At 40.0% G+C, this 20,641-nt stretch overlaps 1 protein-coding gene across 1 annotated transcript; it reads left to right on the top strand.

Annotated features, from left to right (window-relative positions):
• Window positions 1-1,698: 1,698 nt before the first annotated feature.
• Window positions 1,699-17,029, top strand: vwc2l (von Willebrand factor C domain containing 2 like). The gene is made up of 5 exons (XM_088415939.1): window positions 1,699-2,048; window positions 2,183-2,282; window positions 2,614-3,128; window positions 9,762-9,891; window positions 15,652-17,029. The coding sequence occupies exons 3-5, from the start codon at window positions 2,745-2,747 to the stop codon at window positions 15,798-15,800; spliced, it is 663 nt and encodes a 220-aa protein (XP_088272065.1). The 5' UTR covers window positions 1,699-2,048; window positions 2,183-2,282; window positions 2,614-2,744; the 3' UTR covers window positions 15,801-17,029.
• Window positions 17,030-20,641: the final 3,612 nt, after the last annotated feature.

The raw sequence follows: 20,641 nt of genomic DNA, 5'->3' as shown, positions 1-20,641 counted from the left end.
CTGCGCGCGCCGCCTGCCTCAGCTCGCACGGCTTTCTAAGTATTCCGATTTAGAAGTTCGCCTGAATAGGCGGCGACTGAATGGAAAGCCTAAATTCTGCTCGGAGGCTGCGAACGCTTTGGCGCTAAAGGCTAAAGCATTACAACATTTGGAGCGGCATCTGATTTAGTGGATGTGCTGCTGAAGGGAAGCGGGTGGTGGCGGAAGGCGGGCAGAGCTTGGGGTGGCTCTGGAAGATGCTGAGAGGAATGAAGAGCTTCCTTTCCATTAGCTGATTGAATTGGAAGTTCTGTGGGCTGGGAATTGTTTGCTTCCAATCATCCAATACACGCAAGACTTTAGCGCATCTGCACTCAAGGAAAAAAAAATTGAATCATGCCACCATTTAACTGCACAGTAAGATACATGTGACCTGTTTAAAAATGCTTTGATGTATTTGATACACTTTTCCCCACATTGTTGCCATGTTTTGAGTGAGTCAGAGTGAAGGCTTAATGGAGCGTAGTGTGCTGGAGCAGCTGGCCAGCTGTCCGAGACATACCTTGTATTAGGTTCCAGCTTTTACGCATGTGCGATGACAGATTGACTAAATAATGCATTTTTACCTTGGGGCGCCTTTGCAGCTTGCAGTGTGAGAAAAGAAATGGAGAGGGAAAGGTTTAGCTAAGTGTTGCTATTCTTCAGAACGAGGTCAACAGCCGTGATGTTTCTGTACTGGGGCGGGAGGCACAAGGTGGCTGTTGCATAGTTTAGTACAGCTTGAAATGCAGCAATAAAGGTGCTCATGTTCAGTCTTACATGACCTGTTTTCATTTATTTATATATATATATATATATATATATATAAATGAAAATTTATATACACACACAAATTAATACACACACACATATGCCTGGACAGAACCCCCATGCAAAGTCCACACACAAAAGCCGGAGCAAGCTGGAATTGAATTTATTTATTTTTCGGTGTGGAACTTATCCCCATCTTAATAACAATTTGTGCTGTTTCAGAAATTTTATTTGCATTTTATTGCAATACAAGACCATATAAAAACATTAATATGCACTTTAGGGTTTCAATGTGTCAAGATGGTGCCAAAGCCCTGTCTAAGAGGAAAGTAGTGCACTTTTGTCGGTGAAGAAAAGCATGTTGAAGTGGTGCATCTTGACTGAGAGCCAAGCTTTGTGTATTGGAAAGGTTTCGCCTGAGTTGTTTACGGAAAACTTCACGAGAAAGTCTTAACTAGATGCGCACGTACGCCAGCACTCCAGCTGTGTTTAAATCAAATCCTCTGTGAATCAAGTCCTTTTTTTTTTAACCATGATGTAAAATTGAACTTGGAACGTGAATAGATGGGCATTGACGTGACTATAAAATAAACAGGACAGATCTCATTGCATGATTTATCGTCCTTTTACTTGGTCTCACGTATTGTTTCGTGGCATACAAATGGGTTTGCTTTGCGGCTCACACAATTTGCACAAGCACGCCTGAAAACGAAACAGGTGCACGGCTGCATGCGTTTAACACTTGGGGGGGGGGGGGTCACGCACGTTTTTGCCAGCTGGAGCTTCAACCTTGTGAATTCACCGGCTGCTCCTGCGGGAATAAGTATCAGTCATGAAGTGACCGTGTAGCTCGCCTTCTTCGGCTTGATTTTAACCCTTGCGTGAGCAGGAGGAGTTCCGCGTTGGATGATGTGGCGTGTGCAGAAGATGACGCAGACGGGTGGGGGCGCTCTGCACTCCTCTTCGAACCATAACGCAGCCCTCAGTGGCTTTCCATGGTGCTGAAAGTCGGAGCGTTTCCTCCCCTGTCCTTACTCCGGTCAAAATATAACCTTCACTCCGCTTTTCTTTCATTTTGCGCTTTCACGTGGACCCTTCGTGGGGATTTTAATGGACCGATAGATGTCGGATATGCACGCGTGTATGCGCAACAAGAGTGCGCGTTAAGATTCGTTTGCACCTCTGAGGAATACGGAATTAAGATTCGGGGATTGAAATTCGGCTCTCGTTGAACGTTTGGACGTGATTTGATCTCTGAGGTGAGTCGGCTGAGGCTAAATTTGACGCAGGGCTTACTTTAACGTGGACGTCATGTCAACACGGAATCAGAGGATAAAGGTTGCCGTTTGTTGTTTCAAAACAAACGACGGAGACTAAAAGGGGATGCTTGCAGTTTTTCCGGGAAGCTGGTGAAGTTTGCAAAAAGGCAAAGCGTCTGCTGCAGGCTTGGATTTGGACGAAGTGAAAAGAGGAGCCAATTAATTCAAAACGCGGTGAGTTAAGTAACAGTGTTATTAAATGCCACCATCGACATGTATTTCATAAAAAGGTGGGGGAAAAAAACGAAGAATGCAAATCACTTGAAGCAGATGAAGGCACGAGGAGTGACGTTAAAAAAAAGTAATCGCGCCTGATTGGTACGTTATTGGTTCGTTTATTAAAGCATGCATAAATGATGGCACGTGCCTGTTGAGCAAACTGGCTGTAGGATGAGCGCAGAATATCCTTCTGTGGGTGCATGAAATTTTTTGTTCTGCGTGAATGGGGGCTGATGATTGCATATGAGCGTAAATTGGCATGTACCCCCCCTCCCCCTCCCCACAGAAGCCCAGTGCTTTGATGTGGCAATGATGGTGGTGATACAGGGTCGGGCTGATCCAGAGTGGACGCCGGAGCTTTAGGAATGCCATCCCCGTAAATCCCGTCGAACGTGGATCTTCACGCCGCGGAGAAGGATGGCTCCGGTCCCCTCGGCCGCCTTGGTCCTCCTTTTGGCCCTGATGGGCCCCGCCGCTACGGTGAGCGACCCCGAGGATTACGCCGGAGACGAGGCGGAGCGGTCGGCCGGTGAAAGCCTCGTGTTCGATGACTACCGGGGGAAAGGATGCGTGGATGACAGCGGCTTCGTCTACAAACTGGGCGAACGCTTCTTCCCGGGCCACTCCAATTGTCCGTGCGTATGCACGGAAGACGGCCCCGTGTGCGACCAACCCGAGTGCCCTAAACTTCACCCCAAGTGCACCAAAGTGGAGCACAACGGCTGCTGCCCTGAGTGCAAGGAGGTCAAAAACTTTTGCGAGTACCGTGCCAAAACGTACAAAATTCTGGAAGAGTTCAAGGTGAGTTGCGCCTTTATTATATTCTCAAACTTGAATATGTATATTAAAGGCTTGTTTTGATCGAAAAAGTGTGTCAAGACCATGCTGGCTGTAGTTAAAGCTAACGTAGAAGCAACCATTTCATGTTCACCTGGTCGATTCCCTTTTCATTCTGTAAATTAGGCAACTCTCAGTTCTGAAGTTGTGGGATCAAATTTCTATGGGTTTTCTACAACATGCAGACACTAAATTGCTATTAGGTATTAATATTACCTGGTATGTTCGATAAAACTTTTTTTCAGATAGATACCATTGCGAGAAATCAATTCTTGAGGATTCACCGATACCAACACTACTACTATACTACTAAAAAGTTCATGAAATTAATGACAATGTTTTATTCATCTAAATTTTAAATCCTGTTTTGTGATAGTAAAGTTGCATGACGACCTATACCTTGAAATACGGCCAAGTTTCGGCCTGATACCAATAATTAGTATCAGTACTTAGCCCTCCCTTTAAAAAAATCAAATCAAATAGGGATGTTCAATGCTACTTTTCCACATTAATACCAGTATGAGTACTCAACTCTTGTGTCGTCAGCGACCACTAAAACCTTCGATACACAAACTTTCCCATTTGGTATTCATTCTACCTGGTTTAGATTGTAGGCCCTAGAATCTAAACCAGTACGAGTACTTACTTCTTGACGATACACCAATACCATGTACTGATACGACAAGCCCTTAGGGATACACCCGTTCACTCGAAATAAATAAGTCTATATAGTTAATATGTCTTTTCAGCTTCTTCAGTAAATAGTCAGACTTTTGCAGCCCCCTTTAAATGCACACTGATTATCTTCGTGTTGAAGTTTTTTGCTTCTGTCATGTGAAGTGCAACTGTATATCCACGGCACTAGGTGGTGCAGTGGTGCTGTCATTGTCAAAGTCTGTGCGGAAGTTGAAACTCTAATTGCTGTCAACATTTTGTTTTGTCTAAACCACATGCTTGATTTAAATAATCAGCACAATGTTTTAAACCTGTTTTCTTCAGGTCTTAAGATATTGTACTGATGTTTCTGTTCCTAATCAATGAACACTTATTATTTCTTGGTTTTCTATTTTTTGTCAGCATCAAAAGGTTCAGTTGGTAAAAAAAAAAAAAAAAAAAGATTTTTTCCTGTCAGACTAACTTGGAACCTGTACAAACCCTGAAAAGAATAAAATGACCATTTGTTGAAATTTGAATCATGGCACTATGTTCCTTTTGTTAATGTTAAAAAGGATACAATTTTAGGTATACATATCTGATTTTTCTTATTACAGTATCTTATTTATAGTCGTTTTGGGGCCCTAAATATGACTTTTTCTTAGGTGGGGCTTTGCAAAAAATAATTGAGAAGCGCTGGTGTAGACATAGTAAGTGAGGGGAAAGTGGAGTTCAGGGATTTGACTTTATCTTGGCATAGAGAAGAGGTCTGGCCAGGGATATAAATATGGCTGCCTGCTGGAGTGATGTCATTGTCCCTGCAGCATCAGACATGCCCTAAACCAACGTCAGAAGACATATGGGACTAATATTAGGATTTATGGACACTGATACATAGCTGGCAAAAGAAGGCACTTTAGTTTCCAGTGGGCTGTTAAAGATTGCCATTGAAGCCCGTATACTACTGTATATCACATGTGAAACAGCATTTAAAAAAATCTACATAAGAATCACATAACTATAATTCAAAGAAGGAATTGTGAAGACAGTTTTGTTACTTAACAGTTAAATAGAGAATTGACCATGTTGCAGTCTTCAAGGTCATTGCTATGACACGAACACTGAATTGTAATGCCTGGTGTGCACATATGGAGAAAATTGTGCCTTACATTAGTGGTTCTCAAAGTGGGGTCCGCGGACCCCCTGGTGTCTGTGGCCTGAGAGCAAGGGGTCCGTGAAATCATTTCTGTTAATAATATACAGCGGACCTCCGCCATACGACATGAATGTGTTCCGAAGTTGGGATTGTAAAGTGAAATTGTCGTATGGCAGGCATTAGAAACCTACAGTATGCTAATTAGCTAATGAGTGCAAAACCCTGGGGAAAAACATCAAAATTTTACATACATATAAAAATTAGCAAGAAAATAGTACAGTAAGCACTAATTATGAATGAAATACATGTATATAATTAAATATCATAAAATATACACAGTATAAAGGGAAAATGAAATTTTATTTACCTTTGGAGTGACGTGACTTGAGCTAGTAATCCCGAGGGTAGCCTAGTTGTCTTCGTATTTCTTGATTATCTCCAGCTCCCGTTTCCACACTAATCATCTTCTTACTTCTCCCTTTAAGATCACTAGCAATCTTGGGACCCATGGCTAATCCATTGAACTTTGAATTAAGCGGTAAAACGCACAATAAATACGATATCCTAAGAACTCACACGAGATCGAGTCTTTAGCTTATCGGCATCTTATGAATGTCAATGCAACTATGCATGTTAAAGTTGAAAAAAAAGGCTCAAAATTAAGTGGATTGTTGAAGTCAGTAAGTAGGGAAGAGATAACCCTTGGAAGAATAAAAAAAAATAATCCAAAACAGACCAGGATCACGGGGGAAAAAAAACGCCCTTAAAATGACACACACAACAAAGTTTAGCAAAAAAGACGATAAGAATGGAGCAAACCCAAGGAAACTCAAATAACTCCACTCCAAGTGATGAGACTCGGGAGATGATGAAGAGAGTGACTGCCAGTCCTATGCTTGTGAGTGATAACAAAAACACAAAAAGGCAAGGACGGGAAAAAGACAAGGCTTTAAAACGGTCAAAATGCGAGATAGGATTGTGTTGCCTCGCATATTTCTGGACTGAAAAGAATTGAAATATGTCCAGATTTCCCCGGATGAACTGCAAAAAACCTTAAAGCCATTAGTGCGGACGCCTTTCATTTTGAGGCAACCATTTACACAAAGTGCAATTTCCTTCGACTGAACTCCTATTCATGAAGTCAAATAACAGAAGAAGTTGACTTTCAGTCATTTCACTTTCAAAAGGAAGACTGAAACTTCAAAGCTGTAAAGTAAGAGCAAATGCCTCAATATGTCACTCACGAACACACGGCACACATCGGTAATTAGTAGCTCGGCATCTCGGCACTGATATATACGAGATCATACATCTCCTGAAAGTGATTAAAACGATGACTCCCATTGATCTGTGCCCTTTTATTCACTGGTGACGACAAGGGTTCTAATCGAGGGAGTTTATGAAGTGCAAGCGTTTAGACTCTCCGTTAAAATTTGACTTGCTTGAAGTGACTTGTGACGAATGTAATTTCCCCAAAATAGGACGCGCCTGTGAATAGGACATACCCTTATTTTTAGGGTCAAATTCGGTTCTTTTTTATGGTACCGTGTAGAGCAGAGGTCCCCAACAAACAGTCTGCTTAACCGCTATCGAGCCCCACCCGAAAATTGAAATAGTCATGGCCTGTAAGAGTTGGCTCGTCTTTGTGTCGTTTTGCCTCCCTCTTCAGGCATTTTTGAGAAATCTATACAATTTCAGTTCATTCCAAGGTGTGTTACGATAGGCTGATTTAATCACATGACCCCTTCGGCTCACTGGGCAGCGACTTCTCACGACACACTAGTTTCCATGTATACAGCCGCTCGACAGCCCTCCCCGGTCCATATATTTATATTGCAGACAATATAAAAACTATAGCAAAACAGAATAGAGCTCATTTTTTGTAAATTCTTCATTTTTTCTTGTATTAATATTCGTAAGTTATATATTTGTTGTGGGTTGAGGTAACTGTCGTTCAGATCTCCCATATTGTGAGCAATCAGTGAACGCAGCGGCTGTTTAATGTTGAACACGCTCAAAGCAGTTATTTCCTTTTCCTCGTGAGACAGCTTGAGTTCATTTTTCCATAACTACCTGAAGTTATGCAGAACCCGTGTTTCACCAAGTTTACGATTGTGTGTATATTACAAAACATTACAAATGGAATACCTTTCCGTGTTCTCTAACCGGTGCACTCTAAATTGAATCAGCTGGAAACATCGTAACTTTTACGTGCTCCACTCTGTTTTCGTAATATTCCTGCGTGTGAACAAGGAGGGGGTCTGCTGGTTCAGTCTGCTCGCTTCTTTTGAAAATAATGCCGTAACAACCTCAGCTAACTTGTGCTGCTGTTAGCTGCAACAGACACTGTCTGTTGACATCTGCCCTTTAATAATAATGCCCTTGGTAATCATTATAAGTAAGAATATAGCCGTATCGTTGCATCAAAACTCGGCTAATTTGGCTGACAGATCAACCTCGAATGGTGATGAATAAAAAATAAAATAAAATTGTTCAAATGTTTATCCTACCATTTATTGGACACACCCATACTTTCTGCCTTCATTTTGGGGAAAAAAAAGTGTCTTATATTTGTTATCACATCGTCTTATCATTCCAGTCCCCATGAAACCCCGTGAATTGTTTCTCCTTTCGTGTTTTAATATCTGTCAAAGTGAAATGCATGGAATGTTAATGAAAGACTCCCCGACCGAACACATTGGCAACTGCTGCCAGTGGCCATGTTTCCTGTCCTAGATTATAGTATAATAGGCAAGTGATCTTGTGTAGTAGCTGTGCCAAATGTAGATGCAAAGTAAAAAGTGTATATTGTTGTCACCATTGTTATTCATACCATAATTTCCTTGTTTCGTGTTTGGCAGCCGATCAAATAAGAATCCAAATTGGTGTAAGCTGGATCCTTAAGCCTCGTTTAAATAATTGTCCTGCTCCAGCAATGCATTTCTGTTTGCGCTGCACTTTCTTCCCTATTTAGCAACTTCAAACTGACACATAATTGATAAGCTGCTGCTGAGCTAGGCTTTTGTAAAGGAGACGGGTGCAGAGTAATAACATTAAATTCACAAAACTGAATTTTTGTCAATACTGCTCTTCTTTGGTTTTAGATCTGTGGAGGTGGTAGACAGAAGGTGTTGCAACTCCAGAATTTCAGCATTCAAATGCCTTAAAATGCAAAAAAAAAACAAAAAAACTGTGAACATGCCAAACATATATATATATATATATATATATATATATATATATATATATATATATATATATATATATATATATATATATATATATATATATATATATATATATATATATATGACTAAGAAAGCAAAACCTTTGTTTATGTTCTATGAACGCACAATAATGAAAGTCCGGTGGTTGTTGTTTTGTTTTGTGCTCTTCTAAGTGAGAGGAAAAAAAATTGCATCCACCTTTTATGTCACACTGACGGTCTATACCAGCTGTTTGAGCCAAATTCTATGCACGTCTGGACAATCTTTCTCTTCTTTGCGCAATAAAGTTTTAACTGGCATTGAAAATTGGCATTTGAAAATTTAACCAAGCATTGTAGTGGTAGACAAAGTAGTCCTTAACTAACATTATAGGTTTTCTTGCATAAATGGTAGCTGTTTTAGGGTAATAGAAAGTGACTGATGAAATTTCAGAAAAAAAATCCTTCCTAATTTATATTGGAGCATTTGAGATCTAGTTTGTTGGGACTGTATAAACATAAAAATCTAATCTGAATCCTGATTGGTCACCACATTATAGGTGATTGATATATTCCCCATGGCAAATGATGGCAACTCAGATGCTTCAGTAGATGTTCTTCCATTGTTTCAACTAGAATAACTCATCATTCAACATTTTTAGCCTTCACTTACAATACAGTAGATAGTAGATAGTGTAATGAATTGTGTATACCGTATTTTGCACACTAAAACATTTTATTCTAAACCTTTATAAGACCATTTATTAAAAAAAGTTTCTTTAAACCTGTATTATGAGGCGCACCTTCAAAGAATGGCCGACTGTCAAACTGTTTTCATAAATAGGGGGCACTGCATTTTAAGGTGCATAGAATAGAAGCATCCACTAAATGAAGCTGCGCTAATGGACGTGCTAACCATTGCCCCACCAAGCCGCCGAATCAAGCGTTTAAAATAACATAGTTACGATTCAATTAAATATTAAAGTTAAGTGTGTTAATCAAAGTGCAACCAAAAACCTATTGTGTATATCTATATACTATCTATAAACAGCATCTTAAAATTTAAAACAGGTTATTACAATTTTAATTGTTTTAAAAAAATGCATTCATAACTGAATTGCAAAGGTTAAAATTTAAGAATTTCAGTGGCTTATTTTATTTTTTCGTACCCCAAAAGTGAAAATGTTGTTTATGCGCTGTATGAAGCACACTGGATTATAAGGCGCACTGTCAGCTATTGAGAAAATTGAAGGCTTTAACTGTGCAGAAAATACGGTAGTTAAAAATATAATCATTCTTCACTGAGATCTTTCCAGCAATTTAATTCAAGGTCAGCCCTTACTTTGACTGATGTAAGTTGAAAAAAAAAAAAAAATCAATTTCACCTGTTAATTACATTGTCTCTGTTAATCAATTGAGGCAATCAAACGGCAAGCTACAGAGTGTGAAAACCTAAATTTAGAAAAAGCAGTTAGTAAAAATGCTAAAGAAGAGCATATGCAAGTTCAAACATTCCTCAGCCTGGTGACTCATCTAACCTGCATTATTTTTTTTTTTTTCTCCGTTTCCCCTTTGCCCACAGCCCTCACCTTGTGAATGGTGCCGCTGCGAACCCAATAATGAGGTGCACTGCGTGGTGTCCGACTGCGCCGTCCCGGAGTGCGTCAATCCTGTGTACGAGCCGGAGCAATGCTGCCCCATCTGTAAAAACGGTAAACCTCAAACGTATCCACTCCTACGCTCTCTTCAAAAAGTCATTAAAAATGGATTAAATGATGGCAAGTTTATCTGGACTGTCGGCAGCATCGGATAAGCGCATATCCGGAGGAAGAGGGCGTAATTGACGAAGGCCTGTTACGAATTTGAATTATGGCCACGGGCCCACTGGACGCTAATGAGTGGTACTTAGTTTTCATTCTAAACGACACACTAAGCAGCGTATACATTATCTCATTGATTAAAGGCATGGTTGCGGGGATTGATGGGTCTTTGGGAAGCCTTTTATCTCCTTGTGGCGCACTGTACACGGCCAATCCCCAAAATGAACACAAAAGAAACCGTGGGGTCGGCGGTTATCGATGGCCGGCGGTAGAAGGTAAAAATCGTCAACACGGCGAGTTGGACAAAATACTGGAAACGATTTGAAAAGCTACTTCCTGCTTTGGAGTGGTGTTGCTATGCCGTTGCTATGGTCACGCCCCCTTTGTCTTACGTATGTTTCATCTTTGTCATATAGGCTCCTGTATTTGTGACTCGTGGTGGACTGCTTTGTTTTTTGCTACGCTGTTGCTATTAGGTATGTTTTGGGATGGGCTTGTAATTGGACAGCAGTCCAAGCCAACTAAAAACCTGTAGATAATTGAGTCCTGATTTGATGCCTCAGCAATGTATTAAGCATTATTTATTTATTTAATATATTGTTTAATATATTAAGTGACAACGTGCGGCTTCAATCTGAACGGCCATTCGACCATCCATTGTGCTACTCCTGTAAAGACGTCACAGTGTCTTCTGAGCATGCAGGACATTTTTGAGCCAATTGGTGATCACAAACATCCATCGATCCTTTTTCTAGAGCCGCTTATCTTCAAGGGTCGAAGGCTTGCTGGTGCCTATCCCAGCTGGCTTCGGGCATTGGCGGGGGACACCCTCAACTGGTTGCTAGCAAATTGCAAGGCACACAGAGAGAAACAGGCATTCACGTACCCAATCACACCTAAGGACAATTTAGTACATCCAATTAACCTGCCACGCATGTTTTTTGGAGTGTGGGAGGAAGCCGGAGTGCCTGGAGAGAGGCCACGCGGGCTCGGGGAGAACATGCAAACTCCACACAAGAAGGACGTGGAGCTAGGTGGATTTAAACTGGGATTCCTTGTTGTTCCTTGTTCCTTGCAACATGTTGCATTTATTTGGAAATGTGAAGGATCTCACGAAAAAAATCGGACTTCCCCAAAAATTCCCCTGCAGTGTGAACCTAGCCATAGTTAAATGTCATCTCTGCAAGTTAGCTCGATGATTCTATACGAACCCATTCCCTGCCAGCTGAGAAAAAGGACCATTGACGTCTGAAGCCACCATTGGCGGTGAATGAGTTAAATATTCTTCTGCACAATCTGGCAGATTTAGTCACTGACTTATTCCACATCATATATATATATATATATATATATATATATATATATATATATATATATATATATATATATATATATATATATATATATATATATATATGTTTATATATATATATATATATGTTTGTTGTTGTATATATGTTATATATATATGTTTTTCTGTTTGTTTGGGTTTTTTTTTACTATTCCATACATCCCAGTGTCGTAGAATGAGAAATTGAATTATTAAGGCGTTCACTGCCAGCCCAGCGAAAAAAACGGATCTTTGACGTCTCGGTCGTCCAACAGTAATGAAGGAGTTAAGGTTGATGAATGCAGTATGGTCATACGGTATGTCATTACCTCGAAAGAGAGAGAACCCCGGGGCGGCAACAGTGCTACTTGACTGCTTCTCTTTGACCTGAATCAGAGATAATCACTCCCGCTTACTTCCAAAGTATTTTGCGCTCAGCATTGCATTCCTCAAACGCCATTTCAAACCTCTGGCCAGATTATTTTCACTGTCAAGTGGTGAATGCCCTCTAGGCCCTGCCAATGTCACGCATTAAAATTCATGTTGAAGTTTGTACCTTTTCTCTTCTCGTTCGCCACGTTGCTTTGTAGAACTATAGCACTGATGTGTATTTGTGTGGTATCGTCTGTCACGCCACTTCAGGGGCCATAGTAAGTGATGTGAAATTAGCTAATGATTGATTGCCGCACTATCTCTATCGTTTGGCTAGCAATTCATTATTCATTCTTTGATTCTGAGTTCTTGGGAAAATGTGTTTAAAATCAGTTCCAAAATATGCTGAGTAGAACTTTTCACTTTCGGACTTCGAAGAGCAAATAGCGAGGGTTCTGAGGCAGGTTTGAACTTATCTGCTGATGTTCCTGAGACCCCAAAGATAGACTCATTGAATGCAGTGTCGATTCTCTTCGGATCTCTTTAATATTTCTCAGAGTACAAGTCGACCCCCCCTTTTTTACTTCAATTAGGGTGAATTTTACAAAAACGCAAGTATAAGTCTACCCCTGACTTTAGTGGTTATATAGATCATGGCTGTCCAATTATAAAACATGGTGCGTGTAATTAAAATGATGAAATTATGGTACTTTTAGACGCATTTTTTCATCTTATATCGAATAACATACTGTTGCCATTATGGGGGGAGGGGGGGTGTTGCAACTTATGTTGCAACTATAAAATGATTTGAATTTTAATGCTTTATTATTTTTCCCAGCTGAATATTAATTTGTCGAAAAGCCCTAAAAGTTATCATCATTCTCAGACACGTCAAATAGCTCCTCCCACTTAACACCCGGGCGTCCTCTCCTATCTTCTCGTCAATTGTTCAAATATCCTTGTTACTCTTCCACGGGTAATCATCTTCGGACCCATCCAAATTGTATGAAATGGAGGTCTTCGGAGATGATTTGCTGATCACCATACTTGGGATTTTCTTTACCAAAGTGACGACTGTTGTGAGATAAGAGCGTGGAAGTGTACCCCTCGCTGCTCCTCCCCCCAAGCACACACACACACACACGCACCTGGTAACATCTATGCCATCTTCTTCAAGCACACGCCTAAGGGCTGAATTAGACAAGTCAAGCGGTATTTTCCTTTTCATAATGCGTCAAAGGTATGCGGTATATAATAATGTTCAGCCTTGAAAGTGACATGATATTAATTATTTCACATTCGATGTAATGTTATTCAAACACATATATGTGGAAAAAGTTTTAAGTTTTATGTGGAAAAACTGGCCTGTTTTGAATTATGCAGTTACAAGTCGAACCCCTAATATGGGGTTTCAAAAAGAGGACACAAAATTCAACTTGTTCTCTGAGAAATACAGTAAAATAAATCACTGGATGCCAAAAAAAAAAAAAAAAAAGATAATAACCATAGAGAGATTCCGGAGCTCTCATGTTCTTGGTTCAAGCATTGGGATGACACAACACCCTGTGGAAACGCAATAAATTGAAGTTTTATGATAAATGATCTTCTCAACACCTGCTTACATTTTTTTCCAAATACTTTCCTATTTTTACTGCCCACTTCCTCTCTTTTGTCTCAATGTTGATACTGTGACTTAATAATACACACCACACCATAGCAGGCCTAGAAACGCTTCACCGAGAGAGTAATCCATCCTTAAAGGACACAGTGACAACCCATGGCATTTAAGCCCAGTCTTGTCATTCCTACACTTCTTCGGAGCTCCGGGTCGAACACGGGCAGCAAAATAAATCTCAATGAGAGTGGCCGACACGTGTGAGCGTGGAGGGAGGAATATCATAGGGGCCGAGCCGCTTCGAAAAACATTTGGGACAAAAATGGCAAAGGACTGGGAGAACAAAACCTTTTCTCCTTTCAGGTTTGGAAAAATTAGAATACATTACATGCAATGAATGAATGTGATTTATGCGCAACGTCTCGTAATTTCCCTTCTCAAAAGCAAGCTTTTGCAGAGTATAGCATCTGTGTCCCCTTTACGAGGTCAATTCATTTTATGACGTGCTGAAGACTATGTAATTCTGAAAGAGATGCACGTCACTATTCGCCAGTGACGTGCATCTCTTTGCAAAAAAAGAAAAAAGATTCAATATAGTTTTGATACATGGGGTGGGAAATGATTCAAAGGCGGTTTGAAAGTGGAGCGATTTGACACAGGAGTATAACCCGGTGCACCGTTTAAATTATATAGCACCTTTTACAGTCTGGAAAGGTCACACAAATAAACATTTTCATTGAGACTGAGCCCTATGAGCCGAAAAATATGGGAGATAAACAAATAAGTATTAAAATGTATAAGTATATAAATAAGTAACATTTGTACACTCCATTTATCATTTACCATATTACAAAGTGAATTCAATTGCACTTTTTCCATTTGATATTTTTTGTTACACCTGATGATATTTCTGTATTTAAAACTACAACCCAAACAGTCATCTTTCAGACAACTAGAAGCACAAGATAATGTTAGACGTGATTTTTTTTTCACATAACACTGTAAATCTGACGCTTTAATAAATATGACAAAAAGGTTAATCATTCTATCTTGATATTAAGACATTCATCACGACTTGCAATGAAACCCAGTGTGAGTAGAAGAATTATGGGACATCACGTTTCTCTGTGGCCACTCAGGAGAGGCCTAAGGTGGAACATTTTATGAAGTAATTTAAAGACTAATTCAAAGTCACCGTCATGCTTTTTCGACGGCCGAATGATTGACTGAAATAATTAAAACTGAGAAGGATTCATGGCACCTGCTGTTTTTTCTTTATCCAATCATCTCAAGAAAGCAAGCAAAGTATTTTGGTGGTATTTTGTGTGAAATCCTTCACAATTCCAAATAAATAGGACCTTTATGTGATCTATGCCTGAACAGGCCGAAAGGGTCCCGCATGCTCATTGAGGCCCTCATGACGTCACACCAAGCGGACCAGGTGATGTTCAAATGGCTGTCGTAACAAGCCAGAACATTTTCAATGTTAAATTTAAGGCGTAAACTACATTGAGGAGGGAAAGGGTGATATTTTCAGCCATGGCATTTTGTGCAGTGCCAGCAACGTCTCAGGAGAAAGTTGGACAGAAAGACAAATGACCATTATTCCCTAAGTATACTGTACTTTTCCCCCCCCAAAAATGAAGGCAGGGGTACATCCTCTAAACTTAAAAAAAACTTGATTTATGTATTTGAATTCGCTATCATGCGAGGAGGATGAGTCAGTTACACAAGCCTAGTTTTGATGTGCAGATGTGTATTTATATGTCGGCCATATTCTTACTTACAATAATTGGGGACAAGCAAGAAGGCGGACGTGAGTTGGCTGTTAGCAGCAAATGCCTGTTCTGGCTAACAGCAGCTGGTGTTATCTGTTGTTACGGCGGCATTATTTTCAATTAAAAAAAAAGCGTTCAGACTGAACCAGCGTTCGAGTCCATCCTTGTTCACACAGGGATATTAACCTACGCAAATTTCCGAGTACCGGGTCGCGCGTGTTGCTGGAGAAACAGCTGGCCTTTTCATTGTGAAACATCCGACGTGATGAACAAGCTTCTTACTGCAGTCTCCCCAAGCTGTATTTCAGCCTCTTCCTTCTGTTTCTTCTGTACTTGAGCCACTGCGCACTGCCGAGCCAACGCCTGGCACTCCGGCATGCTTGCGGCGCATTAGGATGCAAAGCGCTCTGCGCCCAGGGAGAAGGGGCGACTAACAAAGGAGCTTAAGTATTGCGAAAACAAGGCCGCGCGCGAAAAGAGTCGGCTCCCGACGTCACGCGCTTCTTGTCGCCCTAATTCCCTCTTTGCTCTTTTCCCTCTGCCTTCCCGTGCGGCAGGTCCAAACTGCTTCGCCGGATCGACGATCATCCCGGCCGGGATCGAAGTCAAAGTAGACGACTGCACCATCTGCCGCTGCCACAGCGGAGATTGGTGGAAGCCGGCGCAGTGCTTGCGGCGCGAGTGCCTCAATGGTCAGTCGTCGTAGAGAGACTCAGGCGCGGCCCCCGCTTACCTACCGCACCATTTTATACGATTAACGGGGCAGGAATGCTGAAACAACCCCACGAGGAATACAGTACAATACATTACAGAAAAATTCACGACAGGTGGAACTTGGTCTTTTCCATGTTTTGCCGCATTTTCTCCCATATTTGCAGAAACTGACTTGTTGGACTGGTGGACCAATGTGAATTTATCATTGTGATTGTTTTTGTTGTTCCTGTCTGGCACAACCTACCAGCTGGAGGAAAAAAAACAAACTGAAAGCACACTTGTGCTATTTTTTTTTTTTCGTCTAAAGAAACATAACACGTGAAAGCACCAAGTGTCACATATTCACCATAAGACTGTTTATAAGATGCGCATTGTATTTAAATGTGTGTCTTTTAAAGTTATGGTATTAATTCACTTCCAACACTGATTAGTTAATTGGCTAAAAAAGAAAGTAAAATGGAATGAAAAGACACCAACCTACGTTTTGGAGTGATATTAATAACCCCAAATGGTGGGCACGAAATCCACCCGTGCGTAAAAAAAAAACAATTGTTTTTGTGTGTTCTGGATTTGGCCCAACTAACTGAGTAAAATGTACCAAAATTGTGTTGGTCCTTTTTTCACCAGTATTGGCTTATTTTAACACAATTGTTTTTAGAGTGAGAGTCTATCAATTGGTGATGTGAAAAGAGTATTAAAATTGAAATTTTAGAATAATAAAGTTGTAAAACCTATGATGATGAAGTTATAAGTAAAAAAGCTGTTGATGTTACACTAATATACTTTTCACAAGGTAATAGTCAATGTTTTGACACATCAACGCCCATCAGTATGAAAATTTGGTTGTGCTCGTGATTGTGCTGTGTTAAAAAAAAATCCACATTGACCAAATTGGCTCTTGTTGGCTTTGGGTGATCATCAAACAAATATTTGGGTGAATATTGTGACAAATTTTAAATAAAACTATAGGTGAGGTTCTGAGGGAGACTGTGTCTGCTGGTCTTAAATTTATTATGAATTTTGAGTAACCTTAACCCCATTAAATTATTATTTTCATGACAAAATGTATTTTGTTCGTTTTCAGTGGCCCCAATAATAGATTGTATTAACACCTGTAACTCTTTGTGCTGATTACATTATTTTTGTATGTTCAAAACAATTCGGGGTGTTCAAACAAATACCTCTCTCTCTCTCTCTCTCTCTTTATACATATATATATATATATATATATATATATATATATATATATATATATATATATATATATATATATATATATACATTTCATATAAATATAAAATATAAATTTCACTTGCACACAAAGTAATTAGCGTGTCTAAGCAGCCTGCTTCCATTTCCTTTAATCAAGCCGTTTTCAGCATCTTAAATCCTCCAGCTGGGTGCTTGGCTCCGCTTCAGTCCGCATGCCGGGGTAGCAGACAAAAGAGAGAATCTGCAAATGCTTCTTCGCTGCATTAACATGCACATTGTCATCTTGAGTAAGCACTAGCACTCATTTCTTTCTTGTCGTCGAACTGCATTAGGGAAAATGAACGATTGTTCTTCCAAATTACTAAATATTGTTCCCACATTCTATTTCAATACCACTTATGTGGTGTTCTGTGTACTGTATGCAGTGCTACTTTGGTAAAGTACTGCCATTTGTTTGGCCATCTGTATGATGGCTAGAAACTACTGTATTTTCCGCACAATAAGGTGCACCAGAGTTTTAGGCCCGCCTATTTTAAAGCAGTTTTCATATATAGGGTGCACTGCATTATAAGATGCATAGAATAGAAGCAACATTAGCGGCTGGGGTTGCGTTATGCATCCACTATATGGAGCTGCACTAAAGGGATTGGCAACAAAACAATCAGATAAGTCAGGCAAGCCTTTCAAACAGAAATGAAGAATAAAGATGATATAGTTACAGTGCGGAAAATACAGTACTCCCAAATTCATGGTGGGATAGCGATAAAGCTTTTCCTTGATGCATACCTACATTCAATGGTTTCTGCGCCATGCTCAACCACTCAAAAAAAGTTGCATGCAAATTTCACATTATTTCTGCCTGCTAAATTGAACTCAATCAACCTTTCCATTTCTTACCAAATGAGCGCTGTGGATTTCAAAGCGCGTGCTGGCTAGTCAAATGCAAGAAATTTGGCTCAGGCCCACAACACATGTTTTTTTTACATGAAAACCAAAACAAAACAAAAACTTACCTTGGAGTTCACGTTGCTCTCCGGTTCAATTGCACCATATATCACCTGAGATTTTTTTCCCCCGCTCTGTCCAGATAATCTCTTTGTGTTAACCTTTTAGGGTCTTTCTTGGGTGCTGATGGATGGGCTGCCTAATGGCGACGGCTGCCAGCCTATAATTAAATAGAAATGAACATCAGATAACGACCAATGACTTATGAGCAGTTGCTCATAGCATCAAGCTGTAGCATTTGGCTGATGCTGGGGGAAAAAAAAACGGTGACGTTCAACCCAGGCACAAAAACTGAGCTATGGTCAACTCCATCATTAAGAGAAAGATGTAGACAGACGGTAGATCACCACATCTACCGTCTTTCCACGTAAAAAGACAGTCATCTATCTGGCTTCGAGCTATGTAGACACCTTTGCTTTATCAATCACAAGCATGGTGCTCCAGACATCGTAGGACTAATAAAGTCTTATTTATCTTCATTAGACATATCACAGCCTTATTAGAATTCAGTCCATGTCCATGTGCTGATACAATTTGGAATTATTTTATGCGAAGGCAAGAAACAAATAGAAGTGTGTGTGCCAGAAAAAGAAATAAACCAAGGTTGCGCTTTCATTTGATGCCACAGCACATGAGGCTTGAACTTTAATAAATCGCTTGAATCCTGTCTTAGTTGGATTAGAGCGGAGGATGGAATAGGAGGATGGTGCAGTGAGTGGCTATAGATCCCACTGAAGATCTATGGAAATCAGCTATGTCAACTATTTCACAACTAATGGCCTTTTGCCATCAATAGAAAGATCTTGGGCTGTTTAAAAGAAGAAAAAAAAGACTTGTGTCCTATTTGTTTGAGCAAATGATTACCGCAGCGTCCGTACTAAAAGGCACACCCGATTGTAAGGCGCACCTTCAATGATAGCCTATTTTAAAACGGTTTTCAAATATGAGGTACATCGCGTTATAAGGCGCATAGAATAGAAGCTACAGTAGTGGCTGGTCTTGAGCAACCACTAGATGGGGCTGCGCTAAGGGGAATGGCAACAAAACAATCAGATAGTCAAGCAAACTTTTCAATCAGAAATTAAGAATAGATGATTTCTGGAAAGCACTCGCTGAAGAACGGGGAAAAAAAAAAATGCCTCTCGACAATTGACTGTTTAGATCAATGCCAGGACCAATCAAGAGTTTAAAAGAATATAGATCTGATTCAATTCAATATTGTTAATAATAATAAGTGAAATGCAGAGGTATGATTGAAGATTTTACATGGCATTTAATATCATTCTTTTGTCCCCCAAAAATGAAAACTCATGGTTTATGCGCCATATAAGGCACACCGCATTATAAGGCGCAAAAAATGTGTTAAAAGAATAAAATGACATAACTGATTGTTATTTTTGAAGTGGAGTCGCACTTGCTAGTTGTACTAGCCAGTACTACACCCCATACAATAGGAACTCCAAGAAACGCAGTCCTCACAGTCGAGTAAACTTAATCAATGTATGTCCATCCCAAATTGAAAAGTATGTGTTTTATTTGTATTACTTTCATTTGGTAATGTCCAAGAATGTGCCTGGAACGGGAAAACACTGTTAATATACAATCCGTTTCCTTTTTTTGTAGAGCATTAAGGGTTATTTTGCCGACAGTACGAATTGAGATTTTTGAAAATCCGAATTGTATAATAAGCTCTCAGAGCACGCTTGATTGTAAATAAACACACGCCGGCACAGCTTTACCCCATCTTTTTACAGGAAACACACGTTACAAGTTACAAAACAACCCTTGGTGCTCACCATGTTATTCCTGTGTAAATATCTTGAAATATACTATACTGTATCTGTATTTAGGATGTGGGAAAATGTATTATTCATCATGACACAAAACTATTTTGTTAAATAGACATGAAATGAAGTGTTATACTGAAAAAGAGATTTGGGGTCTTATTTTTTTTTGTATATTCTGCTTAATATTTTCATGACTTTGTAAATAGCACGTCAAACATTAGTTAACAAGTATAAATTTGTTCGTGAGCACATCTGAATATTTGGCCAGCGTAAGGCACACCTGTCCAATAACCATGTTACGGTGCACTAATATGAGGCAGATTAACTCATTTATCGCCAGCCCAGTGAAAATGGATTTTTGACGTCCATAGCAGTCAATGGCAGTGACTGAGTTAAATGCCCTGCTGCAAAATGGCAGGTATTCAGTTATGTACCGCAAATAACGTACTTTCCTTTTTCAATGAATGCCAGTGACGCATGACAAATAGATTAACTCTTTCACTGCCAGGCCAGTCAAAATGGAACTTTGACGTCTATGGCCGTCAATGGCAGTGAATGAGTTAATGATGGATTACAAATAGTGGTCAAACTCAGGATAAGCACACACAGCAGTTTTGTATCCATCTTTGACTTTTAAATTGCACTTTCAAGAAAACACTACAAACTCACCTTTTCACGTTACCGAATAATCAAAAGTGTCTTTGTAAGAAGAGTATGTGCAGGGGGGGTGTTTTTGAGTTCAAGGACATAAACGGTGGTTTCATTAGAAGCGCCTCCTTGCCTCTCATCATTAAACGGCCTCCTGCAGCTGAGTGTGGACAAGGGTTGA

The sequence above is a fragment of the Hippichthys cyanospilos genome, chromosome 5 (assembly GCF_059441005.1).
Source record: "Hippichthys cyanospilos isolate Australia breed blue-spotted pipefish chromosome 5, RoL_Hcya_1.0, whole genome shotgun sequence".
NCBI lineage: Eukaryota > Metazoa > Chordata > Actinopteri > Syngnathiformes > Syngnathidae > Hippichthys > Hippichthys cyanospilos.
This window is presented reverse-complemented; position numbering and strand designations above follow the sequence as displayed.